General features: G+C 51.4%; 11 protein-coding genes across 12 annotated transcripts; 6 read left to right on the forward strand and 5 right to left on the reverse strand.

Moving 5' to 3' along the window:
• Nucleotides 1–3,222: 3,222 nt before the first annotated feature.
• CKM354_000638200 (uncharacterized protein) lies at nt 3,223–3,603 on the forward strand (the record flags this gene model as incomplete). Its single annotated transcript, XM_044801695.1, has 2 exons — nt 3,223–3,381; nt 3,448–3,603. The coding sequence occupies 2 exons, from the start codon at nt 3,223–3,225 to the stop codon at nt 3,601–3,603; spliced, it is 315 nt and encodes a 104-aa protein (XP_044657630.1).
• A 767-nt stretch (nt 3,604–4,370) lies between these two features.
• Nucleotides 4,371–6,335, reverse strand: CKM354_000638300 (uncharacterized protein; the record flags this gene model as incomplete). The annotated part of the gene is made up of 1 exon (XM_044801696.1): nt 4,371–6,335. The coding sequence occupies one exon, from the start codon at nt 6,333–6,335 to the stop codon at nt 4,371–4,373; it is 1,965 nt and encodes a 654-aa protein (XP_044657631.1).
• A 2,858-nt stretch (nt 6,336–9,193) lies between these two features.
• On the forward strand, nt 9,194–11,239 carry CKM354_000638400 (uncharacterized protein; the record flags this gene model as incomplete). Its single annotated transcript, XM_044801697.1, has 1 exon — nt 9,194–11,239. The coding sequence occupies one exon, from the start codon at nt 9,194–9,196 to the stop codon at nt 11,237–11,239; it is 2,046 nt and encodes a 681-aa protein (XP_044657632.1).
• Nucleotides 11,240–11,263: 24 nt separating this feature from the next.
• On the forward strand, nt 11,264–12,895 carry CKM354_000638500 (uncharacterized protein; the record flags this gene model as incomplete). Its single annotated transcript, XM_044801698.1, has 1 exon — nt 11,264–12,895. One exon carries the CDS (start codon nt 11,264–11,266, stop codon nt 12,893–12,895), a length of 1,632 nt encoding a protein of 543 aa, XP_044657633.1.
• A 266-nt stretch (nt 12,896–13,161) lies between these two features.
• On the reverse strand, nt 13,162–14,612 carry CKM354_000638600 (uncharacterized protein; the record flags this gene model as incomplete). Its single annotated transcript, XM_044801699.1, has 2 exons — nt 13,162–13,539; nt 13,590–14,612. The coding sequence occupies 2 exons, from the start codon at nt 14,610–14,612 to the stop codon at nt 13,162–13,164; spliced, it is 1,401 nt and encodes a 466-aa protein (XP_044657634.1).
• A 624-nt stretch (nt 14,613–15,236) lies between these two features.
• On the forward strand, nt 15,237–16,580 carry CKM354_000638700 (uncharacterized protein; the record flags this gene model as incomplete). Its single annotated transcript, XM_044801700.1, has 6 exons — nt 15,237–15,296; nt 15,358–15,498; nt 15,554–15,619; nt 15,677–15,851; nt 15,910–16,263; nt 16,321–16,580. The coding sequence occupies 6 exons, from the start codon at nt 15,237–15,239 to the stop codon at nt 16,578–16,580; spliced, it is 1,056 nt and encodes a 351-aa protein (XP_044657635.1).
• A 118-nt stretch (nt 16,581–16,698) lies between these two features.
• On the reverse strand, nt 16,699–18,714 carry CKM354_000638800 (uncharacterized protein; the record flags this gene model as incomplete). Of its 2 annotated transcripts, XM_044801701.1 has the most annotated exons (5): nt 16,699–17,154; nt 17,211–17,356; nt 17,418–17,485; nt 17,531–18,034; nt 18,086–18,714. In XM_044801701.1, the coding sequence occupies 5 exons, from the start codon at nt 18,712–18,714 to the stop codon at nt 16,699–16,701; spliced, it is 1,803 nt and encodes a 600-aa protein (XP_044657636.1). The 2 variants fall into 2 exon arrangements, with proteins under 2 accessions (XP_044657636.1, XP_044657637.1); XM_044801702.1 differs by having other exon boundaries at nt 17,418–18,034.
• Nucleotides 18,715–19,225: 511 nt separating this feature from the next.
• On the forward strand, nt 19,226–20,504 carry CKM354_000638900 (uncharacterized protein; the record flags this gene model as incomplete). Its single annotated transcript, XM_044801703.1, has 3 exons — nt 19,226–19,662; nt 19,717–19,851; nt 19,910–20,504. The coding sequence occupies 3 exons, from the start codon at nt 19,226–19,228 to the stop codon at nt 20,502–20,504; spliced, it is 1,167 nt and encodes a 388-aa protein (XP_044657638.1).
• Nucleotides 20,505–20,624: 120 nt separating this feature from the next.
• Nucleotides 20,625–22,280, reverse strand: CKM354_000639000 (uncharacterized protein; the record flags this gene model as incomplete). The annotated part of the gene is made up of 4 exons (XM_044801704.1): nt 20,625–20,857; nt 20,911–21,513; nt 21,567–21,682; nt 21,739–22,280. The coding sequence occupies 4 exons, from the start codon at nt 22,278–22,280 to the stop codon at nt 20,625–20,627; spliced, it is 1,494 nt and encodes a 497-aa protein (XP_044657639.1).
• Nucleotides 22,281–23,064: 784 nt separating this feature from the next.
• On the forward strand, nt 23,065–25,011 carry CKM354_000639100 (uncharacterized protein; the record flags this gene model as incomplete). Its single annotated transcript, XM_044801705.1, has 1 exon — nt 23,065–25,011. The coding sequence occupies one exon, from the start codon at nt 23,065–23,067 to the stop codon at nt 25,009–25,011; it is 1,947 nt and encodes a 648-aa protein (XP_044657640.1).
• Nucleotides 25,012–25,044: 33 nt separating this feature from the next.
• On the reverse strand, nt 25,045–26,158 carry CKM354_000639200 (uncharacterized protein; the record flags this gene model as incomplete). Its single annotated transcript, XM_044801706.1, has 4 exons — nt 25,045–25,214; nt 25,268–25,502; nt 25,558–25,721; nt 25,780–26,158. The coding sequence occupies 4 exons, from the start codon at nt 26,156–26,158 to the stop codon at nt 25,045–25,047; spliced, it is 948 nt and encodes a 315-aa protein (XP_044657641.1).
• Between the last annotated feature and the right edge of the window lie 669 nt (nt 26,159–26,827).

Below are 26,827 nucleotides of genomic sequence, written 5' to 3' on the forward strand. Positions count from 1 at the left end.
CGTATGCTGAGCCCGGAAGTGTACGGAATGCACAAAGCTATCATGATAGCGTTGCCGCATTTACCAAGCGGCGCTAAAGATGCACTATGAATAACTGGGCAGATAGAGGTTGTGAGTAAACTCCCTCCAGCCTGGTCAGCTCGTATCATGGGTATTAGTGATCGCGTAAACCGGCGGAGCCTGCGCGAAGACGTTCTTCGTTCGGTAACATTTTCCAGCGATGAGCCACCAAATGCCGATGGCTGACAACCCCTGCTCGTAGCCAGGAATTTCAGGCCAGAGATCCTGCTCCGGTGACCGAGATATGCCTTACAAGAGACTTTGCCATCAGAGTTGCAGAAATGGCATACATGGCCAGGGTGTATGCGCATCGAGTCGATGCTTCTTCTACGGTTCGTCGAGCCTTTCGGAGGGTGATACAGCAGGTGCAGGAGCAAACGAGGGTGGAAAACCGGCACGATGAAGCCTGTCCAGCTCGATTCCAGAGCACCGCACTTGCGAACCTCACGTGAACGTGCAACAACTGCCGGTCTCAGCAGAAAAACCTCAACTCAGGGCGGTGAAATTGCGGGCCACATCAATAGCGAGAGCACTGGCCAACGCTCCCGCTCTTCACCACATTGAGAACCGCGATCTTCCACCGATCAGGACCGTCGTGGGTTCTAAAATTTTACAATAAGGGGCGGACCATTGAGGCCGTACGACAGCGAAATAGTGCGCTGGATGATGTACAATGCCCTCATGGAGATCATAGTCGCATTCGGTGTCGGGTAGCGTCACGAACAGGGGGCGATGTGCTGCAGAGGATTGCGTCGGGCATCCCTCACTTCCATAAAGAGCTGCCTTCGCATGGACGACAGTTTCGGCGGTAGTTGTAGTGCATGATTGAGCAGACTAAACTTAGGTTGGCTTATGAACAGGATGATTCGATTCCACTCTCATCTTACTGATTCGAGTCCTCGACTCATCTCTCACGCTCCCAGATCCATAGCTATGAAGGCTGCTCCTTCGGAGTAGCATTGCAAACGTGAACCTGCACACGCAAGATTTGAGAGTTATGAACGTGTGGAGTACGTGCACGCCGCAGAGACCAACCCGAAGAATGCGGTCCCACCTCAACGAAGCTTGCTGAAGAAGCAAAGTATGATAGTGACTCCGAGAAAGGTGGACTTAGGGCAATGGACAATTTCCCAGGAACACCGTTGCTTCCACGAGCTTGGCAGGGGGCTCTGAAAGACTTGGCATAGCTTACACGGACTTCGCATTGAAGAGTGCGACCATTCATAGCAAAGCGATGGTGAGTGTTCTCGTCTGATTGGCTCAGTCAGAATGTCATTCGAACGCCACGAGAGCGGGAATCCCAGTGTAGCATTCTGGGATAGCCAAGCATCAACCACACGCTAAAAGGCGGATCGGCCAAGTTCACTTTCTGAAACTCTCGGGCGGCTTCTCCATATGTCTTGACAGGCCTCTTGCCCGACCATGCAGTAGAGCTTGAAGGATGCTATGTCTGTAGCACACATATTGGAGTCAGGGTATCTCGAGTCTCAAAGCAGGACTCGAGAGTGATCTTCGACGGCCCCAACAGGCGATCAAAATTTGTGTGTTCGGTATGACACGACAGCAAAGTGGATCGCTCTGGAAGTGTTCGATCTTGGTGCCGCTCTGACCATGGTCTGCCAGCGTTCACCGCCTAGCTAAAGCACTGGCGTCACGGAATTTCGAGGAGCACAAATCACCAGGACCGAAATCAACAATTATGTAACCGACAAAATAGCGACGAAATACAGTGCGCTAGAGCATGGCGCAGATAAATCGCTTGGACAAATCTTCTATTGCTTGCAGAAAGGCGGATCTGACGGCTGAACCTACAAGCTCACCTGACTATCTCCACTTTGAGAATAGATCAATCTGCAAAAGACAATCCGCGGAATCTCCAAGCCTAGAACGTCTCATATATACAGGAGTGGCCTCATCGAACCAGGTAGAGGCTCCTGACCGCAAAGACCATGTCCGCCCAGATGGGCTGGAGTGCGTCGTAGCTGAGCAAGGTCTGAATCAAGTACGACCTCCCGGACTCATCGCAGACGGCTAATGATCAAGGCACTTCAGCGTCATGAACCGAGTAGTCTGGGACGAGTGGCGTCACGGAGGCGACTTATGTCATGCTGAACAAAGTTCGCGAACGTATGCTTGGCCGGCTTCCACAAAACAGGTAACTTCAGAGGTCGAAAGGCATCTAGCCGCTCGGCGCTGCGGTTTTGGAAGCTTGGTCCCGATACTCTTCAGATCTTCCATTATACGGTTAATTTGACCCAAGGAACGAACGTCTCCCATCCCCGCACATTGCCGGACATTTGCTTCGCGCCGACGATCTGGCTTCGCATACGATCAGACACGGTCCACCTTCGGCGCGGTGCTGCTGGAGCACTGGAGTGTACTATAACGGACAGCGAAAATCCATCACCTTGTGGGTCCACGAGGCTAAGATCTCACCAAGCTGAAGCCATCTCCACTTGGCGCATAAGCTGCGAGGAGATCTGGAACTTCAGTGGCCCAAATCTAGTATCACAACTGCAGTCAGTAGGACTCCAGACTGCGTGGTACACGGCAATGGTCTCTCGTGTATCGAACACGGCTCAGTCTATAGGAGACGTGCCACTCTGTACGCCTGCTCGTGCCAGACAACGCGTCCCATTACCCCACCAGTGCACCGGTACGGCTCCCGAGGACCGCGCGTATTAAGGAAGTGAGTTGTCCTTAGCCTACTCTAGAGATTCCGGCGGCCACATTCAATTGCACTAGACAACTTCCCCAGTTCATAATCTTTCCTATGTCTTATTCGTCCCCGCTTGGCCTCTGAACCCCTGACGGAGTCCGAATCCTCGACGCCTGCTAGTCCTCGTGTACAGAAACAACTTCGGAATGCTCGTGGACTTCGTCGGCAATAGCAAAGATAGCAGGATGAAGCTTCGACGAACGTCGTACTACTGTCTTAGTCTCTTCGCAGGACACTCGAATCTCCGGGACGTCCGAAGGTCTGGCCTCAGTCTTGCTACCACAAGGACACATCGAGCAACTGAGCAGGATCCCCAAAATTGATATATAAGGATCAATCAGCTCGACAGACAGCAGCTCATCACACACAGTTCCATCCCGACAGCGCAACAGATACCAAAAGCCAAACCTCCTCAAAAGCCCATCGCCCGAGCCACAATCAAAATGAAGGCCACCGTTCTCTTCTTTGCCGCCGCTTTCTCCGTCCGTGCTCTGGCAACGAACGATCACTCCGAACACAACTGCTGCTACCAAAACAAGGAGACTGGTTGGGTGTGGACAATTCACCCCGATCTTACCCACTCGGCCTGCAATGATTGGTCGGTAAGTTACTTCCTCCAGCACTGTTGTAAATCATTGCCACCTCAAGCTGACTTTGGTCTTTGCTAGTCTGCGTCTTACGCCAACAGCAAGTGCACCGAAAATGCCAGCGTCGCGCGCATTAGCGGTCAGGATTTCTTGGGTGCTTGCAGGAAGCACATGAAGGAATGGGGTCTGCAGGATCCAGACCACGTCGGAGCTGGTTACCGAGGAAACTGCAACTAGAATATGGGAGATCTAGTCTGTGGCGGTTAGAAGCTTGTCAACACCATCGCGACACTCTGGTAAGTTTGTGTTATTGATTCACGATTCATTCAGCTTGCTTACCAGTCCTAGCAAATTCACGGAGTTTCATGAGTACGCGAAAAAGCTTCTTCATGCGAGTGTTGATGGAGGATCTCTGGGATAGAGGCGTTGCTGATTCCTCTTTGCATTGGCTGTTCCACTCTTTACTGATGATGCTCGCCACGGGTCATCAGGCATCCAGCCTTATGTAGTACTACAATAAAAGGTTCTTGACCGTTTCTTAATAACATCACGTTCGACTCGTATGTTGTGTCCTGTATGCGTGTACGATCAGGGGCAAACTTGGCTGGATTGTCGGGAAAATGTCGGTTCACGGGCACTTTTACAACGCTCGATGCTGGCGAGTATCGGAAAGAGAAGTGGAAAGTACAAACACTTTTCAGACTGGAGTTTAAAGGTGCTCGAGCAAGTCTAGGCGGCCATAGCATGCTGCATTTCGCCGCTTTCCTTCCTCGCTAACGCCCTTGGTCGTGTCAATTTCGTCCTCTATCATCCGCATCCCTCTCTCCACCCCGTTGTTGAGCGTCTTCACGTATGCATTCCTATTCAAGCTCACCACCCGCTCGTTGCTCGACGTCGAGTCCCTCTTAGAGACCCTTTCATGCTGGATTGTGGCTTGTCGAACCATTGGCAGAAAGCTTGGCTTGTCCGTCTTTGAGCAAACCATATTTGGTCAGTTCGTGTGTTCATTTACCTCGGCTGAGGTGTGGCGGAGTGCTCTTAGTCTTCTTAGTTTGCGCAGTGGGTTCCGACGTGTTCTCTGCATTCACTGCCTTGCCTGGAACAGCGCCAAATGCTGGCGTTGGAGGGTATGCGGGGTATGTGCTGTGCACTGCTGCTTTCTTTGCTGCTGCCTTCTTTGCAAATGTGCTATTCGTACGGCCATGTGCGGGAGTGGCTTCTTTGGCGAAATCCTTGGCAGCGTTCATGTCGCCTTTGCCATCGAAGGGGTTGGCCATGACTTTGGTCTGGTTGCCATCTTTCTGCTTGGGAGGGGAAGCAGGAGCGGCGTCGAACTTAGGGGTGGACCACTTGGTCTCTGGGAGAGATAAGGCATCAAATCCTGGGTCTTCTTGCCACTGCTTCTTCCGCAGAGCTTTGGTGCTGGCGCCGTAGAGAGGAGACTTTGGAAGCGATGGAGTCTGAGTTGGCGAGAACATGTGAGGGGTGGCGGTCTCCTTGGATGCGGCGGACTTGTTGTGCTGATTGTGCGTGGAATTTGCCTTTGAGAGACTTACGAGCATGTCGTAGAAAGCGTCTTCGTATCCAACACACTCGAGATACTCCCACCACAGGCGAAGACCAGGCTCTGGAAGGATATCCTCGGTGCTGAAAGCTTTCAGAATGGTAGAGGCTTCGAGCAGGTTCACTTTGACCAAAGAGGACTTCTCCCATTCCTTCAGCTCGTTGACGTACGCATCAAATGCTTTCGTGACCTTACGATCCATGCCTGACTTGGAGATCTCGGCCGCGGCATCCTCTGACTCGGTTGGTATCGGACCATCGTAGACCGGCTTGGGCCAGAAATGGTTCTTCAGGCATGTAGTGAGCCAATTCGGACGTCCGACCTGTGCAAGCTGCTCGGCATGGAACTTGAGCACAGACTGCGGAATGTGCTCCATCATCGTGTCGTAGCCCACTTTGTCAGAGTAGCGATTCTGGCTGTACTTTCCCATATATCGATACATCTTTCCGCCGTCAGAGCTTACAAAGATTGGTGTGTCCTTGTAGTTCATCTCGTCAGGAGCTCCGTCATCTCCAGCCAATGTCTCGTTGAAGAAGGCCGTCAGCTTCGCGCCGTGCTCGCCTGGGTTGCGTGGCATGAATGGCTCGTGTGCTAGATCTACCAGCCAATAGCCTTTGGTGGGAAGGATGCAGTCCTTGCTGCTGTTGAAATAGAAGCCTGGGGACCATTCTTTTCCGCCGAGCAAGTCTCCCAGGAAGTCCCAAGTGAAGACCTCGTTGTGAAGTACTGCTTTGTCGGAGATGGACTTCGGTGGAAGCATGCGGATAGTCATCGGGCGCCAGGGTGCGGCGATCGAGGGCTGAGAGCGGTTCGGCGAGCCATATGCACTATCAACACGTTCTTGCTTAGCACTTGCTTGGTTGATGTGTTGTATGACGACGTCGACGACCGCGTCCTTGGTCTCGCACACGATGTGACCTGGAGTCTGCTTCTCGGCCGGTTCTGTGTCAACGAATGGATCGGCGACAGTGGAGCTCGGGTTCTCCCCCGATAACATTGGCGTGGCTCGCTGCTGGAAAAGCGATTCGATCCGATCTTCGAGCACTTGCATGTCATTCTTGAATACCTCCTTGATGTCCTCAATCTCGTCCTCCTGCTGGTTCGCGCGACGATTCAGTTGTAGAACATCATTCGAGTGCATTGTGGCCATGTACACGAGCCGGTCGTTTATTTCTGCGATCGGCGCAGCGTTGTGTTGGGCCTCTGGCGCAAAGGGCCGCGGGACCAGCTGAAGGTTTGCAGCGTAGTACGGCTGCATTTGCATTCCAGCAGGTACGTAAGGCTGGATCTGAAGCTGAGAAAAGTGCTGAGCTGGACTAGGAGCTGGTGGTGGTGGCACAAGTTCTTGGGGAGGATCGGCCCAGCGCGAGGCCTTCAGGCCGGGTGCGCGACGCTGAGATGCCATAGCGTTGGCTTGATAGAAGCGATGAATGACAACTCTTCAGCAAGATGGCAACTTGTAATGAGCTTGCAATAGCTGGAAGTGGTGGAAGGTTGATGAGTCTGAGAGAATTCAAAGCAAACCCTTTTGTGCTGCCTTGGTGGTCAGTGCGGCACCGACGAATTTGAAGTGAAGAACATGAAGCTGTTAGGCAGCAGCTTCCCCAACGCAATCATCGTAGCATTGAGCCTTCTGTGAGGATATCACTTGCAAATTCGAGCGCTCACTGATTACTCTGCTAAACCCGAACAATGATTGAGTTGACAGTCGCCATTGCCAACCCCTGTCACTTTAGCCCCTCAACTAGAGGCTTGTCTGTATGTCACGGGCCGAAGGCATGAGAGGCTTAAGATGTGAGTGAATTTCAAACTTGAGAGAGACGTATAGCGCAAGGTCGTGCCGCAGCAGCTCTTCCAACAGAGTCATCAAAGAGTCCATTTGAAGTGAGCGAGTCAATGGAGGACGATGGTTGTTCATACGACCGGTGTGCCAATGAGCCAAGTGAGTGACTCCAAGGCCTTGCTCACTCACTCTCTCAGGGGACCAGCCTGCTAAATACTGTCAAAGCACTGATGTGGCTGGGCGACTTCTGGCCCGCACGGTATTCCAATCACGGTTGTTCTGCACCTAGAAAAATATGCAAACGACAGTTGATTGCCGAGTCTTGGGATCAGTGAAACTCAAAGGCGCTTTATTCGCAGCGAAATTTCCATTGCGCCTGACCGAGCGAGGTCAATTCATGCAGCAGGCAGAAGGACCCACAGATTCTGCTGGATGGAATCATCCGGCCCGTACGCCGACATTCCCTTCATCGAACGTGGCGAAGAAGAAGGCGCGAATAATTTACATTATGAGCTCGAGCATCTGGACCCAAGCCACTCCGGCCGTGATCACATTCATGAAAAAAGTTCCAAGCCGGGCAGATGATTCACTCTGCTGTTGTGAAATCGCAGAGGTTTTGGAAGGCCTGCTATCGCCGGCCGGAAACGATGCTCCTGAGCCTGTTGTCTGTACTTGAGCATCTTCATTCGTGGCGGACGGCACCATAGTCGTAGTCTCGGAACTTGAACTGGAAAGAGTGTACGTTGGAGTCTAGGCGGTCGTCAGCGCATTCCCAACAATATGGGCCGCCAGAACGTCTCACAAAGGTCATTGGATGCTCGACTGTATTGACATCGTCAAGGTCTTGCAGTAACCAAGCGCAACTGTCCCAAAACAGGCCATCTTCACGCAGTTCTTTTACTCCCACGGTATCGCCTTCGATGCTGTCACTGTAGGTTGAGAGAGCAGAACGACCGGAAGATTGAATAAATGTCAAGATCACCCCTTGTTTGTATTTGCGGCGATACACTTGGAACCTCGTTATCGTCAGTGGGGAAATTTGAGGCTCGAAAGACCAAGTCTTCAACTTGATAGGTGTAGACAAGAGAATCGTGACCGTGTTGCTTACACTCCTGAATCCGGCCCACAGCGTTGTACCACAGGAGCCGGGAGGCAGAGTCCTGAGTTCGTGCAATTGCCGTACAGGCAGAAACCGCCGTTGAGAGCCTTTGAGCGTAGAGCGTAGATACCTTGACTGTTGTCTGCGCCTGCGGCCACGAATTGCCATAAGATCCGATCTGCAGCCTCCCCACGTTTCCCAGCAATCTGAGCGGGCATCAAAGTGTCGGAAGAAGCTGCAAAGATGTCACCAATTGTGTTGGAGATGGAAATATATGCGTACCCTACTTCCACTGAGACCGAGCTGGTAGTCTGTCGCGAACGATTGCATGCCGTACCACACGTGCGGCGACATGTCAGTGATGGCAGCGCCGATGGCGCTGAGCGTTGAAGTCATATTCACGGTCCTACCTCGTGCGAAATGTTCTTCATCTTAAGTCTTCGTTGATGCCTTTGTAGTCGCTGCAAATTTGACTTTGATAGATCAGCGAAGTTGCTATTTTCGTGGCGTTCAGCTCAGGGGCAAGTGTGACCTCAGCCTTGTAGGAATCCGTGCATGACAAAAGCCAAGCTACGCCACCACTTTACTCTAGATCCCCGCAACCTATCAGAGCTACGTGACAAGACTTTCATGGCAAGTGCATAGAGGAACATGCGACGAGCTGCCATGTACTCTGCCACGAAGCATCTGCGGGTCGAGTGCCTTTGCGCCCCTGGGCGCTCTTGGCTTTCCTTGCATCGCCTTCCGACTTGATAGAGATATTCCAGACTTGCCCGCTACCGCCAATGTATGGTCAATCCTTACATTGCATATAATAAGACCAGGGCTAAGATCTCTCTTTCGCACGACAGTACCTCAGACAATATCGCGCGCCTTTGACCCTGGTTTCCAATATGATACGTGGCTTTAGAGATATCTGCTCTGACTTCGTATTCTGTGTATGCATGGCTTGAGCCTCACACGAAGAAACACTATTATGGAAAGAATGCAAAGTCCTACGCGCGAGGCAAAGGAGCTCCCAACTCAGAATGGCGCGCTTCCAGAAAGAATCAAAAAGGCCTCCCAGGTAGCTCTTGTATCAACAGACACCCCAGATCGCACTGCTCGCCAAGGTCCATGGATCAATTCTGGGCCGGATCTTCAAAATTCTGGATCTAGGAGCCAAAATATGGGAAGCAGGAGCTCAGCACAAGGGCATTGGAACAAGAAGGGGCGGAGCTCTTTCTGGCTCCGCTCAACGACTCTTCTGGCTTTCGCAGTACTTTCTGCCACAATTGCAGCGTCTTTGGTGGTGCTGTGGATCGCAAACAAAGCCCGCGATAGGTTTCCTACAAGCCTCTCGTCGAATCGTTACCTTTGGACCTATGGACCGACCGCCATCATGATGCTCATCATGAGTTTATGGAGACAGGTCGACTACTGTTGCAAGACATTGCAGCCTTGGCAAAATCTTCAGCGAGGCCCCGTCGAAGCTGACGATAGTGTTCTCCTCGACTACGTATCACCAATTTTCGTGACAAGCCTAATTAAAGCTGTACGACGCCGCCACTATCCCGTGGCGATCTCGATCACGGGATTTATCTTGCTCAAGACCATCACCATATTTTCCACGGGTTTATTCGTTCTGACCACTACCGGGCTGGACCGCGTCGGTTCTGTAACACTTACAACGAGATTCGATGGCGATCACTGCATGCCTCATATAGCAAACATCGAGCTCGCTGGTCTCGTTAATATGCAACGTACCCAACCCGCTTCCTCGCGGGCAGCATTCAAGTACCAAAGCATTGCGGATGCCTCACAGCCCTACCCAGAGGGGACATCGCATAGCATAGCGTTCCAGTACTTCGAGATGGCGGTTGGGAAAGGGGTACAAAGTACATCTGTGGAAGTTGACGTCTTCAGACCCAATATCACATGCGAAGCAGCAGACGTCATTATGCTTCCAGATGCTCCGGCTCCCGGAGGCGATGGTGGGGCAGCAGATATTATGCACAATAGGTTCCAGATGAATACTGGATCCTGTGTTGTGGGATCAGGTACAGATACAATTTGGTTGGGAGACGAATCGTGTTATGAAAGATGTCCTGCTTCGAAATTACGCTTGGAACTAGCGAGAGTGAACTGCTCAGCACTACACGGCGGCGAAGACTCCAATGAAAATTCGCTCGGGACGCAGTTTACCCTGTCCCCTGATTCCTCTTGGGATATTCGATACGCAACACTCGTAGCGAACTTTACCTATACTGACAATGACCTGATCGGACGGACCCCGGGGAAGATGCAGAGCATGACCGCAGTGATCTGCAAAACCGATTACAGCTTAGGTCGCGCGATGGCCTCTCTCGACCGGACCACGGAACTCCGCATAGAAGAAGACAACAGATCCGCAGGGCTTCTCAATAACATCAGGGCTGCTGCTCTGGGCGAGATGATCTGGAACAGTATTTATGCCGCAAGTGAAGACGCATCAGACCGGCCCGAAGTCACTGATTTCTACGCGAACCTTCTCCTGAAAAACCTTCAAGGTAATCGATCACTGGAGAGACTGCTTTCTGCCAGCGATCTACAAAGCGCTGCGACTAAGCTATGGGGAGATGTAGCCGCTCAATATATCCATGATCAGTGCATGACTCCGAGCGAGGACGTCGTTACTGCGAAGGTGCAGTACAATGAGTGGAGGCTTCATCTGGCATTCTTATCGCTCTGGTCCATGTTTACTGGATTCCTCCTCGTGGCTATTTGTGCCATAGGCATATTGCGAACGGCGCACCAGTCAGCGGGTGTTCAAAATCCAGCTTCCATTGCCACAAATGCATTGATCATTGCCGGCAGTATGCGTATGAACAGGCTGTTGAGGAATTCTGGGCACCTGAGGACAAGCGGTTTATCATATCTGCTTCGTGGATACAAGTTTCAAGCTTTTGCAGGGCCATACATCCACTTGACGCCCCCAGTGCAACACATCCTTGCTGTATCTGACACCGTTATGGTTACGAAGCCCGATACGTGGGTGCCATTGGCTGCTCGCAGGTACATGGTCGCAGTGACGATGGGGCTCCCAATCGTCTTCATCATAGGACTGGAGGCCATGAACCGCACATCGACCGCCAACCAAGGCCTTCTCGACGTTTCTAAGCACGAAAAACGAGCGTCCGCAATTTCGAGGTACATATCTGCACTGTGCATGCTGATGATAGCAACATGCTTCAATATGCTAGATTTTGCGATAACTTCACTTGCGCCGTACAATCTTTTGCGATCGGATCACCTTGTTAGTGCTTCGGCATTAAAGCTTGATCTTCTGGGTCAATTACCTCCAGTGGCCATTTTTCAGTCTCTGAGGCGAACACAATTTGGTCCTGCACTTTCAAATTTGACGGGTTTCCTCGGACCTTTTCTGACGATCATATCCTCCGGCCTGTAGATCACAGCTGCGATTCCAAGCTCGATGAGTGTCGAAGCATTGCCTTCACATTACTGGAATATAAGCTGGTATAATAGCTCGACTCAAGGTGATGGAGGAGCCGGTCTTATGCTGAATGGCATTCAACATGGCAATAGTACCTGGCCGCGAACGATATCAGACAGTCTCGTGCTGCCGAAACTATCAGCTGTACAGATCCCGGGGAGCAACAACTCAACCAACAGAGAACTTCTGGTTGGAAAAAGATATCATCTGGACGTAAAGGCCCTTGAAGCGATGTTAGTGTGCGAGATCGTGTCGGACGACGACATTACCATAACAACCTGGAGCGATGAAAGCGATTATAAGATGGCAGCAATGACAGCAATTGCAAAGCTACCTGCTAACTGCTGGCATGGAGGTGTCAACGGTACCAACGCCTTCTACAACTTCACCTTGCCATGGGAGAGAGACAGAAGACAAAACGAAATGCTTTCTCTGTTCGCCGATCTGCATCTTGGACCATGGGAATCGTGGCAAAGGACCCCCAGAGTGCCATTGGAGCGAGAATGGGGCGAGTTCGACCCCCTAGACCAGATCGCAGACAATCCCGCGGGATGCCCGTCGATTGGAGTCCTGTATGGGCCCCGTGGTAATGATAGCTACATTCCGGGACCTGAGGAGCTCACAGTCTTTGTCTGCTCCCAAAAGGTGGCTCAGATTGCTGTTCGAGCAGCGTTCTTCGAGAACTTGACCATCGACAGCACTGTGCCTCTGATACGTCGTGCAGTCCCAATCCAATACTTGAATAATGGCACCGAGGGTATCGAGTCGTTTCCATATCGCCCAGAAGCATATCTAGCTGGAACTCTAGATCAGAACTTTGCTTGGTACCAGGTACAAAATCTTACCGCATTCCCAGTCACTGGCAACGAGGTTGGCTCCGTGTTCTTCAATCATCTGATTTACGGTCCGAATGGGACGCAGTCTCCGGAGAAGCTAGCCGGGAAATCCAATCGTTCGGAGCTGATGCAAAGAGTCCAGCGCCTGTATTCCAAATACATGGCATTGGTCATCGATACCAAATTCCGAGCTCCTTTAACATACGAAGAAAGCCTGAAGACCCCCATATATGGAACAATGGCTCTAGAATCGTCGAGATTACGGATGAATAGCACTTCAAAGACCACTTTACAGATATTCTTGGCTTGCATGCTCGCTTTAGGTTTTGCCGCATACTTGAAGACAGATCTTCGAACGACACTGCCAAGAAAGCCGACCTCGATTGCCAGCGTGATGAGTCTTTTGTCAGGATCCGATCTGTGCGGAAATGGCAGGTCATATTTGCCGGAAGGCGCTGAGAACATGACCAGCGAAGAGTTGAATGAGCATCTTGATGGATTGATCGTCCGCTTAGGTTGGTGGTCCCAAAGTACAGACGGACCGAGCAGCAGCAGTGATGGCGGTCGCCAAGACGAGAATAAGGATGGAGATCTGGTGGTGAAGAGTGAAGAGATCAGGCGAAGGCGATTTGGCATCGATATCGGGAAACCAGAACAGCTTGGCTTCAGGCCAGAGAGCACTTTTCGACAAAAGCTGCAGGCATTGCGGCGACGGAAAGCGCCATCTGCACAATATTCGACTCCATCTGCACAAGATTCGACTCCATCTAGCTAAGGTTCATTTGCTGGCTTCTGGATATTCGTACGGGTCCATACACGGTGATGGGATTTCACGATTTGAGTGGCGCCGGAGACGGCCACGCGGGTCTGTATACGAAGAGACATTGGCGCTCCCGGTGCATTGTGGGTGAACGCATGGTGTCGATTAGCGAGATGACGAGAAGTGGAAATTCCGACGCTGAGCACTTCTGCCCACACGAACGATGCTGCTCGTCTGCTGAAAACGCGGAATGTAAATGTCGCCTTTGTGGTGTGAGACATTCATGATACATTGTCCGAAGAGGCCGATGCAAAATTCGAACGAGCCGTGCTCCATTCTTGCTCCAGGCTTCTGAATCTCTTGAAGGCTTCGCTAGTGTGAAGACCGAACAGAGCATAGCGTGCCATTCGCCTGATCCAGCGGCCTCTACCATATGCCTCATCCTGATAGATCTCGGCGGTGTACATCGGGTAGACTCGTTGCATGTTGCTTACGAACCGCTCTTCAAATCTTGCCTGGATCTGCACGGACTCAGGCGAGAGCATGCCTTTAGAGCTATCGTAGCGCTCGGCCGGTTGTAGGTCCTCATCGAAATCATATCCTGGTGGGCGAGAGAGGTCGTATTTCTCCACTGGGAAGTCACAGAGCCAGATGGGAGGCTTGCGCGCGAAGATGGAGGAACGACTTGAACTTGGTCCCAGTCAACGACCACGTCAATAATCCACTTTTCGGATGATCTTGCGATGTCCAAACATGTTTCGAGCCGCTCCTCCAAGTTCTGCTCCCCACGTTCAAGCGAAGTAGTCGTCTTCACTAGTATGTTCCGTGGTTGCAAGTCCCAGTGATGCAGAATGTTTCCTCGAGTCAGAATGTCGTCCTCAAACAGTCCAATACTGCACATGTCTTCGAACATGGCGTAAATCTTGGACAGTATCACACGCATTCCATTTTCAGGTCCACTCTGCGCCGCCTCGCCATCTAGCCGTGCTTTGAGCAGCCCGCCGATAAGTTCGCGCGGAAAAGTCGCAGTGTATGGTGTGAGAACATGCTCGTAGGGATCTGAGAAACCACGAACTCCTGCAGTCAAGTTGTCGAGTGGAGCGTCGAGAGCTGAAGCCTTGGTAGCTGGTTCCGCAGAATCGGTCTGCGCAGCCACGACAGTTCCAGACTCCTCGAAGGTGACAGTTTCCATGCGTACGAGGAAGTCAGCCAGAGTTTCTGCCACTTGCATCTTTTCTTGAAAAGTCATGTCCTCGTAGAAGTCCTCGAGCATCTTCCCATGGGAGAATTGTTGTAGAACATATGGCAGTCCGATTGCATTCTGACCAGATGCATCATATGCTAGGATCTTTGGGGCCGGGATGCTTCTCGACTGCAGTAGCTGGAGCACTGCGACCTGGTTGAGGATGTCGGTTTCGATGTCTTCGCTGCTGTTGCGCTCGATGCCCTCCGGAAGAATGCGGTCGCGAGGCATCCGGAATATGACTGACAACTCACCTTGGTCTATCAGTGTGAGATGAGCAACGACTACTGGATTGTAGCTGCCCCCGCGGACTCGCTGCAAGGCGACCTCTGCGACATCGTAGATGCTGTGTGTGAGCGCCAGGACTTTGTGCTGAAACGTCTCAAATGCCTCATGAGGAGGGTCCATGCCGCTGAACGCGTACGTTGAGGTCGAGTCTTGCGTGAAGGAACGAGTTGAATCGTTGTCTCCCTCGGAATGAACTGACATCTTGTGCAGTGATGTGGTGCTGTATGATGAACTGTGTGGAGAGCGAAGGTACTTGCCGTGTTGATAGTGGCGGAAGAGCTGGTTAGTAAGTGCCTATATTCTGCCTGTAGGCGGATCAGCTGAGACGTGCCTCATCAACTGTGAATGTGACGCGGTCGGGACAAGCAAACGGATGATTCGTGGCCGCGTGGGACGAAGGTGGTGGACGAAAAAGGAGACCGCAGCAAACAGCGGCAAGTAGTGCGTGGCTGCGGTCCGAATGCGAATTTGCCGGTCGCGACTTTTGGCATATTCTCCGGCGCTGTCAACTTCATAACAAAATGCTGTCCTTCTCTCGTACCTCGTCATCTCCACCACGTCCTCCCTCTGGCGATGCCTCTTCTGTTGTGTACGTCCGCTGTCTCAGGTTCCGCCGAGTGCATGGCTGGGGGATCATGTGCCGATGACATTGTCCCCTCACAAGCTTTAGCCGGAACCTGACCAGGCATTGCCGTGAAGCTGTAGTTCCGAGGCCGCTCTTAATCAGCATGCCGATGGGTCCAGTAGAACAACTCGCAAAAGTGTAAGAAAGCACCGGCAGCTTGAATCATCATTGTCACTGCCGCCTGAGGCTTGATCGTCAGCATGGCTATTCCGCCAACTACGATGTTTGCTTGGCGTAAGCATCAAGGGAATGAAACACCAGTATCGTCAACACAAATGATTAGATCGTCGCAGTCATACAGAGCTGATAGTCATCACATAGCAATATGACGAAGTACCAGTACCAAAAGCTTCGTCGACTGGCTTTCTTTGCAAGATGTTAGCTTCGGGAGTCTGCCACAGCGATCAAGCGATGCTCAAAGATACGAATCCTCGGCCATGGTTCCATGAGAAGTACATACTTGTACATCGTCGATGGTATCTGCAGTTGATGATCAAACAGCTGAGGATGTTCACAGGGCCATGAAGGATGCGGACAGATTATCGAGATTGGGAAAGATGTGACTGATACGCGTTTCAAAGTGGCAAGTTAATCCCTGCCGTTCATTCTGACCAGCATAATAACATCGACGATCATGTAGGGCGATGTCATTGCCATGTTCGCTGTTCCTGGTTGCGGACAAGAAGATTGTACTGAGTGCTCACGTGGAACACCGCAATTGTGCCTCCATGGCCATCACTCTGGTATTGGTCAAGATGGCTTCTTCGCACCATATGCCACAATCGATCAGCGTGGTGCCGTACTGGTACCGCAAGGTAACTTACCGAAACGTGAAGACTACCCACGATCATTGCTAACTCTCTTCTCATCCAGGCGTCAGCCCACTGCAAGCCGCAGTCGCAACAGATGCAGTCGCTACCGCATATCATGCTGTTCATCGACGTGCAGAAGTCAATTCTCACGAGACCGTCTTACTCTTCGGTCTTGGTGGACTCGGATTCAATGGCTTACAAGTCTTGAAGAGTACTGGTGCTCGAGTGATCGTGTCTGAGGTTCGACAGGAGCGACTAGATGCTGCCGTGAAGCTGGGCATTCCCGAACGTGACATTGTACCCATTGGAACATCAGTACAAGACTTCGTCAAACAGAATGGTCTGGAAGAAAAGATCGATACGACTATTGACTTTGTGGGCTTGAAGCAGACGTTCGAAGATGCACAACAAGTCGGTGAGTACCAGCATATTCTTCGAGCCAATGAAGGGATGTCTCTCACGCCTGAGACAGTACGACGAGCAGGCAAGATGGTCTGCATCGGAACCCTCTCTCCGGAGAACACAATTAGCATGAAAGTGGGTGTACGCAAACGCTTGAGCATTCTGTTCTCATATGGTGCTCAAGTTGGAGACCTGGAGGAAGTGCTTCAGTTGATAGCACGAGGTGCGGTCCAACCAGATGTTGAGCAAGGTAGGCTTGAAGATTTTCCGCAGTGGTTGCAGAAGCTATGCCATGGGAAGGTAGCTGGCAGGGTCGCGCTCTGTGCTTGAGGCAAGGCTTGATTGCGATTGATATTCAGCCTGAACGGTGTTACTCACAGACGACAAATCCTGTGCCCACTTGGTGATATCTCAGTCTAGCGTCCGCGTCATTTATCAATCTACTCTATCACTTCTCTCCCTCCAAGTTTGGACCCTTCCCCTGCGCCTCCTCCGCAACCTCAACATACCACGCCAAATCCGACCCCTCCCTCATCTCGAACTCCGTAAACCCATTCCCCATCAATCTCCAACAATTCTCCGTCCTATACACAATATCGAAATCTTCCCCTCTGATATCCGACAACAATCTATTGAACAAATGCGCTGAACCACCAAATAACGCTGTCACTCTTCCATCTACGCGGCCGCGTTTATACCATGACGAGCATCCTCCTGACCAGACTAACGTTTTATGGACTTGGTCTTGATAGCGCATGAAAGCTTCGACCTTGGAGCGTTTCGGAACGAGGGATTTTATGTCTTCTGTTGAGAGCTTTTTGATCCACTTTGTGATGTAGTCGCCTGTCCAGTTCAGGGATTCGACGAGGGAGCCATGGCCGCCGAGACAGTTGGGGCCCATCATCTGACAGAAATGTTAGTTATGGTTTGTAAAAGTGGAGTGGAGAAAGTGGACGTTACCATGAAGTAGTTTGGGAAGTCGGGCGTCATTACTGAAAGGTAAGACTCTGGATCTCCGGCCCATTTCTCGCGTAGGTTTACGCCGTTTTGGCCAATGAAGGGGTATCGTGGGCGATGTGATACGTCGAATCCTGTCGCGCAAATAACTGTTGATTGTCAGCAACCTGCACCTCTGACAAGCGGACAGAGAACTGGACGTCAACTTACGAACATCACACTCAAATATCTCTCCATCTTCAGTTTTGATCCCACCCTCGGTCACCTCCACAATCGGACTATTCGTGCAATCACAGTTGTCCCGCAAGAACGATTCAAGATACCCAGGCCCAGGCGTAATCCTCCTGCAACCCAACTCCCACTTCGGGAGCAACATCTCGCAAAGCCTCTTATCATGCCCCAGTTTCTGCGACATCTGCGCCGCAGCAGCTTCCATTCCCTTTTGATTATTCTCTCCACGCTGAAAAATATAAAACGACTTATTCGTACGCGACACAATACCTTTCCGATACGTTTGATGTTTTTCAGGATCGCGAAAAGACTCTTTCTCTTCGTCGGTGTATGCTGGATTAGGATCTTCAACTGATCGACCCATGTGTTGTGAAGGTGGTGCACGATAGTACACCCAAGCTCCACTCCGGATGAAATTCTTGACGGTTGTGCCTGGGAGTTTGGCCATTTGGGGGACGATTTGAATTCCGGAGGAGCCGTTGCCGATTACTGCGATGCGTTTGTTGGAGTAGTCGAAGCTGTGATCCCAGCGGGCGGAGTGTGTGATGTGGCCTTTGAATTTGTCGAAGCCGGGGATCTTGGGCCAATTTTCGTGTCTTCGGTGTTGATCAGCTTTGGTGTCCGATGTTCGAGGAAGTTGTACTTACACCAACACTCCCTGGCCCGAAATCAAGACATGACACCATTCCTCTCTCCGAGCCAAAGTCTTTGTATTCTCAACCTCCACACACCACATCCCCTCATCTGCATGCCACTTCGCCCCCGCAACCTTCGTACAAAGCTCCAAATCCCGATCCAAATTCCATTTCCTCACAGTCCTCTTAAAATACTCCAAAATCTCAGCTCCGCTCGCATAGAACCTCGTCCACTCTGGATTCGGATCAAATGGAAACGCATAGATATGAGCAGGTACATCGCATTGAACACCAGGATAATTATTCACGAGCCACGTCCCGCCAACTTCATGATGAGCTTCGAAGATTTTGTGTTCGACAATATCTCTCATTTCTGGAAAACGATGTTGGAATTTGTGGGCCATGAGAAGTCCTGAGAAACCAGCTCCGATTGTTATCACTTTGATTTTGCGGGAAGTGAAGGCGAATTCTGAGGCCAGTTTGAAGGGATCGAAGGTTTCATCGTGATGACCATTTGAGAGGTTCTTGAGTTCTGTTGTTGGCGGATTTTTCTTTTCGACTTTTGGGACTTCGCCATCGGATGGAGGAGCTGTCTTGACTACCGAGTCCCCGTTGGATGTTGCTTCCATGTATGCAGTCATTGTTGAGCATGGGAAAACAGCACTTGCGGATCTGAAATTCGAGGTTGCCACGCTGAAAGATAATGACAGAGATATCACTCACGGCCGGACCGTATGCAGCACGGCTGTCTGTGCCACGTCGGATTGTCAGACTACAATGCCCTAGCTATCGAGATTGGAGAGCGATCGGCAATGCTGTTTCGAGAATGCCGAAAAGTCAGATGCTTCAGCTCGAAATGCCGAATTACCTTGGCCGCATCCCCACAACTGCTACCCACTTCAATCAAAATTGGGGGAGAAAGTTGGGGTAAACCGAGTCGCTGGGTAGACCAATTGCTTGGGAATGGCGTAGGGGACCCGCCTGGAGTATGTGTGAAGAACGAATAGTGGGTCAAGATTGGCTGGCCACTGTGTACGGCTATGTTCGGTAGAGGATCTTGGTAAGCTTTGAGGTCTGTCGTACGGTGTTCTGTGCTGCATCCATATGCTCAATCTTTGCACCGCTGCCCAGAAGCCACGCAAACAAAACAGAATGTTCGGATCAAGAGACAGCACGAACGAAAGAATCACAAAAATCATTGGAGTTCCTAATTATCAGTACAATCCACCTGTACCTAATGGCGAAGGGCTTGTTTCTATTCCCAATGGCAATACCACAGTCGAGGTGAAGCTCATCAATCCGGTGACATTTGGTCCTGCCAAGTTGAGTCGATTGATGCAGCCGGATGTGCCTTTCCTTGAGACATTCGAAGCTTGTCCATCTTTCTCTTTTCTCTTGGAGCATCCTTCTGGCAAGAAACTTGTGTGGGACTTGGGCATTCGACACGATTACATGGATTCTGCTCCGACGGTGGCATCGTATATATCGAAATCTGGTTACGATATCCAGGTGCAAGACCACGTTGCGAATATTTTGAGCGATAATGGGGTGGACCTCAATGACGTGGAGGCGGTAATATGGAGCCATTGGTAAGTAGCAACGACTTCGAAGCCGTCGCGAATTGTGACTGACAATGGTCGAAGGCATTGGGATCATGTAGGCGATCCTAGCACTTTTCCGAAGTCCACCGCGCTTGTCGTTGGTCCTGGTTTTCAAGAATTATTGTTGCCGGCGGCGCCGACGAACCCTGAAAGTCCGATCTCCGAGAGTGCGTGGCAGTAAGTGTCTTGCAGAAGACTCTTGCTACACAATTTTGCTGACCTGCTCGTCTTGCAGAGGTAGAGAGCTCCACGAACTCGACTTCACAAAGCCCGGCACAATCCGCATCGGACAATTCCCGGCCATAGATTACTTCGGAGATGGCTCAGTGTATCTCCTCAACAGTCCAGGACATGCAGTTGGACACCTATGTGCCTTGGTAAGGACGACAGTTAATCCTGATACATTCATCTTCCTGGGTGGCGATGTATGTCACTACTCCGGAATCATGCGGCCATCAATCCATTTACCAGTTCCCAAAGAGATCTCGCCTCATCCTGTGCTTCCACATAGCTCGGCGTCTTTCTGTCCAGGACATGCGTTCGAAGAACTTCAAGATTCGCGCGGGAGACAGCCTGATGACACCTTGTACGATATGGCATTTGGGTATGACGTTCCTCTGGCGACGGATACGGTCAAGAAGTTGCAGGAGCTGGACGTCCAGAGCAACATTTTGGTGATTATTGCTCATGACGCTCACGTGGGCAGGATCGTCGACCATTTCCCGCAAAGCTTGAACGCATGGAAAGATCGCGGTTGGGGCGCAAAGGCGAGATGGGCGTGGCTGAAAGACTTGGAAGGTTACTGGAAATCGACAGGTGTGCTAGAATAGTGTAGATATTGTGGTTGAGCAGTCCACCTTGAAGCTTGTATAAATTGATCGTAGCTGAACATCATGATTCGTGTCATACAGTCGGCGGCCGTGCAAACAGAGCTAGCGTGCTATCTCCGATCAATAGATGTATCTGAACTGGGGATTCTCCTTGTCGGTAGGATCTTCGTAAGCGTGATCATATCCTTCTGCCGTGCCCGTTCGGTCTCGTCTCCGATTCTCCAAGATGCAGACATAGCGGTAGACGAGAATGAGCACCGCTGCAAGTGCTGACGCGACGGTGACGATAGTAAATCCGGTGTTGTAAATCGGTGACTCTCGCTGCAAGTACACCATGGGCCCAATGAAGTTACCTGTTTGTACAATAAGTCATCAGTGACAGCTACGGCAAGGTCACTGCACTCACCAAGACAGTAGCCGACGAAGAGACCTGATGAGGCGAGTGAGCGTTTTGTGTAGCCTGAGTTGTTGGCCACTTGCAATCCCATGATGACACCATATCCAGCACCATACGTCGAAAGGGTGTAAATGCTAAAGAAAAGTCCGCCTTTTTCGCTCCGAGGCAGCTTCCACAATAGTGCCGCCGAAAGAATCGTGAAGCACTGAGTGAGGAAGGCGATGTAGGTTCGGATATTCAGATGGCTGTAACGCATTGCGAGCCATGTCGCAGTGAGTGTGCATGAACCGACCCAGACTCCAGCAGGCATCACTAGTAGCAAGGTCTGCAGTGAGGTGTAACCCCACCCTTGGATAATAAGAGGAGCAAAGCTTGACACTGGACCGTTGGTGATCAGACTGAGTGTCGCAATGAAGAACATGAGCCAGAATTTGAGATCGCAGAGCAGCTCCTTAGCTTGGCCAACTTTGAACTTGGTATTCCGCACACCAGAGTTGTTCGAACGTAGACGTGCGACAGCCAGATATCGTTCACGCTCGCTGAAGCCTGACGCGCGGGTAGGGTCTGGTGGGAGGATGAAGAGAAGTGCTGCGCCCCATAGGATGGTGATGACTGTAGACGTGATCAGCAAGCTGTGTCATCAAATATTTGCAGAGGTGACTGACTTCCGGCAACGATGTACATCCATCGCCATGGTGCCAGCACAGCATTGATTTGGCCGATGCCGTAGTTGATCAGAGGTGCGACCACTGCTGACCAAGACGCCAGACTGTACCAAGCGCTGACGATAGTGTCAGTGATCGGAACCAAATTCAAACATGATACAGGTATGCTCACCCCATGCGAAACGCTTGCTCATCCTTCCGATACCACGACCCGACCATCAACATGAACAGTGGGCTGACACCGCTTTCTAGAAACCCAAGGAAAAATCGCTGGGCGTATAGAGCCTGGTAGTTGTGACATGTTATTGTCAAAAGCAGACATATTCCCCAGAGAGTAACAATGCCACATGTTACACGCTCAAGCGGGTACCGCTGGGCCAAGATAACAGCAGGATATGAGCCTGCGACAAAGCCGAGATAGAAGATTGAGGATGCCATCGAGTAGCGGTCGCCTTTTCGAAGGTCCAGTTCCTGCATCATGCCAAAGAGAACCGCTTGTCCCAGCATGGCCTTGTCGTAGTATTGCAGGGCAGATGTGAAGCACATGATTGGGATCAGCTTCCAGTCGATCTTGCGGCGCAGCGTCTTTTCCTCTTGTTCTGTCCATTCCAGTGGGCCGTCATACTGGGCGAATACCTTGGCCGCCTCATCGTCACCTGTCTCCTGGTCATGCTTGGAGACCACTGGGAATTCTTTGTCGTCTATGGAGGCCATTCTGCTGGTCGTTCTTGCGCCTAGACAATCCTGACAAGACAAGGAATGCGAGAGACACGATAGTCGATCAGTAGCTGGGGGTGTACTGTATCTCTTTCATAGCGCTCCCGGCTCGCTAGGACACATCATCTTGGCGGGACGTGGTCGCCGCAACGCTAGTGTCAGATGAGATTGTAGGCGCTGCTTCACTGCCGGGATCCTGATGCTCGCCGTTCGTGATCTCCCAGGCAAACGAAAGCGGGGAAATGCATGAACATTGTGTAAGCGTTGTCACTCGGCTCTGCTTCCTTGCTCCACCTTTGCTTCAAATATCTTGAACATTCCTCCAGACTTCTTGATTCGGAGTTGCCGTGCTTCTAACCCGCTTTTCGGCTGAAGTTCTGATAACCTGCAGGTGCACAGGTCTTGCGTTCGGCGCATGGGCGGCGCGTCCAACGGTGCGGAAAAACCATTCACTCATCCTGGATGGTGAACAGATCCGCTGGAGATCGGGCAGCGATACGGAGGACACCCGTTGGCGTCCACGAGTCCGGCGATACTGAAGCTGCCAATTGGAAGACCGCATCAGCTAGCTAAACGTGGGTCGTGGTCGTTGTTGCTCCGATGCATGTCGTCGGCGTTCTGAACTGCACGACGCCCCCTGGATGAAGTTTCGGCAGGTCGGTGGCGGTCTGTGCCAAGCTTTTGCGGCCCTCGGCGGGACGGAGGACCTCCGCCGTTAGCCGGAGCCGGGGGTGGAGCTCACGCAACGTCGACTGCCACGCACGCTTTCGGCAAACACACGATGGGGCCCGGCGAACATCGTTGGGCGACATATACCATCGACCACCCCCGCAAACGCCGTGCCGAATCCGTATGCACGATATGCCACAGCAAGAAGACCAAGTGTGACTTGGCCGAGCGGCGGACGGCGGGGGCGGAGAAGTGCACGTACTGCCACAACACCGGCAAATCATGTCAGCCGCATCTGGGGCGGCGAGCAATCCGACGTCAACGCGCTGCAGAGCATCGCAGTGAGGTGCCCACGCCAGCATTGTCGTCGATACGGGAAGAAGCCATCACCGTCCAGGCCCAGCAGCCGTTGGAGCAGCATCAACAGACATCTTTACAGCCTCTCAGCCGGACGGATACTCTTGATAGTCCAACAACACGCCGGACCGATGCATCGGATACCGTTGCTGTCAGTCATGAAGGTGACTTGGACACAGGGTTCTTACAACCATTTGTTCGTACAGAACAACATGGCCCAGCAGCTGGGGCTCCGGACCGGGCTGGGATGACCCTATCACCCAACACTCAAGTAGCTCCTCACCTTCTCCACGTGTTTCTCGAGCCCTATTACGACAGTTGCTACGCCTTCTGCCCCGTTCTGGACAGTCATGCTGCTCTTGATGAACTTCAGGCATCACCACTCCTGTGCAATGCTTTGGCCACGCTTGGCAGCAACCTGCAACCACCTCTCGTGCCATGTGATGGGCCAGCACGATATTATGATCGAGCTCGACGAATGTTCTACGAGGACGAGGAGCCAAACATATTGACATGTCTTCGTGCCATTTTACTATTCTACTGGTGGGCTCCACGGTCGACCTCTCTCGTTCATCGGCATTCATCGTGGTGGTGGACGTCTGTTGTGATCAGACACGCCCAGCAAATGAATCTACATCGTTTGAAATCAGCCAATGACAACGATGGTACTATAAATGGTTTGCAGAAGCGAGTCTGGTGGACTGCCTTTGCCAGAGAACGTCTCACGGCGCTGTGCCAAAGCAAACCTCCAATCATCAGCCTGGAAGATTGTACGATATCTGCACCTTCCATGGAAGACTTCTCAACGAGCATGCGGGGAAGCACGAAGGCACTCGTGTTCATACACTGGGTGCAACTGTGTGGCACAATTGGCCGCATTGCCCATCACTTGGCACGTAGGAAAAGCCAGACGCAAGATCCGCGCTACGTATCCAATGACTTGGTCGACCACTCGCTGGAGCAAGAATTGCTGGATTGGGTCACGAGTCTGCCGAACAGCTTGGCACTTGGTGTCAACGAGATGTTCGAGGCAAAATACGATAGAGACATCTACCAGTTGTACCTACCATACCTAACGGCGGTGATCGTACTGGACCTACACACAGCGGAGTCCTCATCAGATACACCCCGAGCTGGGCCAGCCGCGGTAGCTGCAGCTTCCTGCATGGCAAGGATATTTCGAGACATTCTCGCCAGAGGGAATACGAGGTTTCTTATGGCCATCACCAGCTGGTACTGCGCGACAGCTTTCCTGGCACTTCTTTCAGCGAGGAAACAATCGCATCTCACAGCGGCTGCAAATACCGACATCGAAACGATACGTGTCATGTGTGGCCAGCTTCAAGAAATCTGGGGCTCTTCTGCCGTCATCTATCAAGGCATACAGCGTATGATGGCATCCACTGAGGCTCAGAACGCTGTCGATCTGGGTGTGAATGTACAATCTCAAATCTCTGCACCACAACTCAGCAGCACAGCGACCGGGTCCAACACGGACAGTCAAAATGATACATCATCTTGGAAGCAATACTTTCCGTTCGCCACCGCAAAAACATCAGAAGTCCTACGAATCATGCTCGAAAGCGATGAACAGAATGCGACAGAATCCCTCGAAGCCAGCCTGTTTTCCAACGATCTGGTGGGCGACATGTTCGATATGTTCTTCGTTGGCTTTGAAGATACACAATGGGATCAAATGTAAACTGAATCTTCTGGAACGTGCTGGCCACTACTACTACTTCTTGTATGGTTGAATCTCAGCGCCTTCGAGCCAACGATCCTTGATAACATTAAGCTGAGAAACTTGCGTCGCTTTCATGAATCCTTCTTCTGTGAAGTCTTCTAGACCGGTGTCCATGAAGCCTTGTGGAGCTAGAGATCGAGGAACAATCATTAGGGAGTGGCCTGGCAAATTGTCAGTGGATATCTTTACCAAAGTAAGCGCTGGGACAATTTACCATTTGTTTCCGGATCAGTGGCGATCCTAGCGAAACACGCGGCGACATCCTCAGTCTCGCCAAACGGAACATTTTGCTTCAGGAGGGAGGCTTCCCATTCGGCTGTGCGTATCGCACTTTTGATGTAGCATGGTGCTACGTAAGCAATTCGGATGCCTTGTTCCCAGCTGTTGCGCCGGACTGTATGTAAAAGACCTCGGAGGGCGTATTTAGAGGCTGTGTATTCCCAATTTGCCTACCCAATGTCAGTGGAATAGAAACAAGCAAAAGCTTGGAGTAGGGGGACTTACGGGAGAATCAATGTACGCCACGAGACTTCCAGTCATGATAAAACAACCTCCTGGAGTCTTCTGCTTGCGGAAATGGTATGTTGCGAGCTTGAAAGTGTACAGTGTTCCATTAACGTTGGTCTGAATAATGTTCAGATCTGGCTTCACGGGTGGTTTCGAAAGATCTGTTCATCAAATCATCAACACAATGAACTTCCAATACAGTGGGACATGAATACTCACCATCCAAATTCCACAAACTATCCCCACTCGCCCTACTAATCCCCGCATTCGCAATCACAACATCTAGTCCTCTCCCATCACTCGTCGCTTTCTCAAACAGTTTCAATTGATCTTCCCAATTTCGAATATCACATTTGACGAATTGGCATTTTTCGCCAAATTTTTGGTTCAGTTCGGCTTCAACTTCTTTACCTCGAGCTTCGTTCACATCGCCAAATGTCACGAATGCTCCGGCTTCGACGAATTTTCGGACTGTTGTTTCGCCCATGCCATTTGCGCCGCCTGTGATTATGATGGATTTGCCTAGGAGTTCGGACCAGGCGATTGGGGTTGTGTGGTCGATGGGGCCGGCGTAGGTGTAGGGTTTCATGGGAGACATGGTGGCGGAGAGTTGATTGTTGATTGATAGTGCTGCGTACGACACAGTTTGCTATCCAGATACAGGTGCCCCGGGCTATGACAGTGACTGCGTCTCCCGAATCCAGAGCAAATCAGGACGCTGACAAGGGAGCTGTTTAGCGGCGGACCGACTGCCAATTCTGGTAATGCCGAACGGCGCATTTCCAGCGGCACGCGTAGGAGAGCCGACCATTTTGAAGCTCAAGTAAAGCACACATGAGTCTACAACTCCACGAAATTAGCAGGAATCCGACACAACTAATTCGCTCCACAATTTGGTTCGATCAGCGGATGACTGCTTCAATGACAGATAATTGCGTGACCAAAGAAATTGCGATACAAGCAACCATTCGATCACCTGCGATCTGAACGTCCACGTGGCGCTGATCTAGGAGACCAGTAAGACGCTTCAGGGACGAATGTCATACTATGTAGGGCGGTCATCGGCGAAGATCTGAATCAGTGATGGGAGCGAACGAACAGTGACTGCTTGGAGAAGGTCTCCGAGAGCGTCCACAGCCTCAGACATGTCTTTGCACCAGACATCGTCCGAGCACTCACACTTCTAACCCAACGCCTCATGCAATGGAATTTCTGATGCGAGCAAGAACTCTATGGAAAGTGCAATATGGTTCCATTTTCAAAGCGG

This window comes from Cercospora kikuchii (genome assembly GCF_019650295.1).
Source record: "Cercospora kikuchii DNA, contig_00004, whole genome shotgun sequence".
Taxonomy (NCBI): Eukaryota; Fungi; Ascomycota; class Dothideomycetes; order Mycosphaerellales; family Mycosphaerellaceae; genus Cercospora; species Cercospora kikuchii.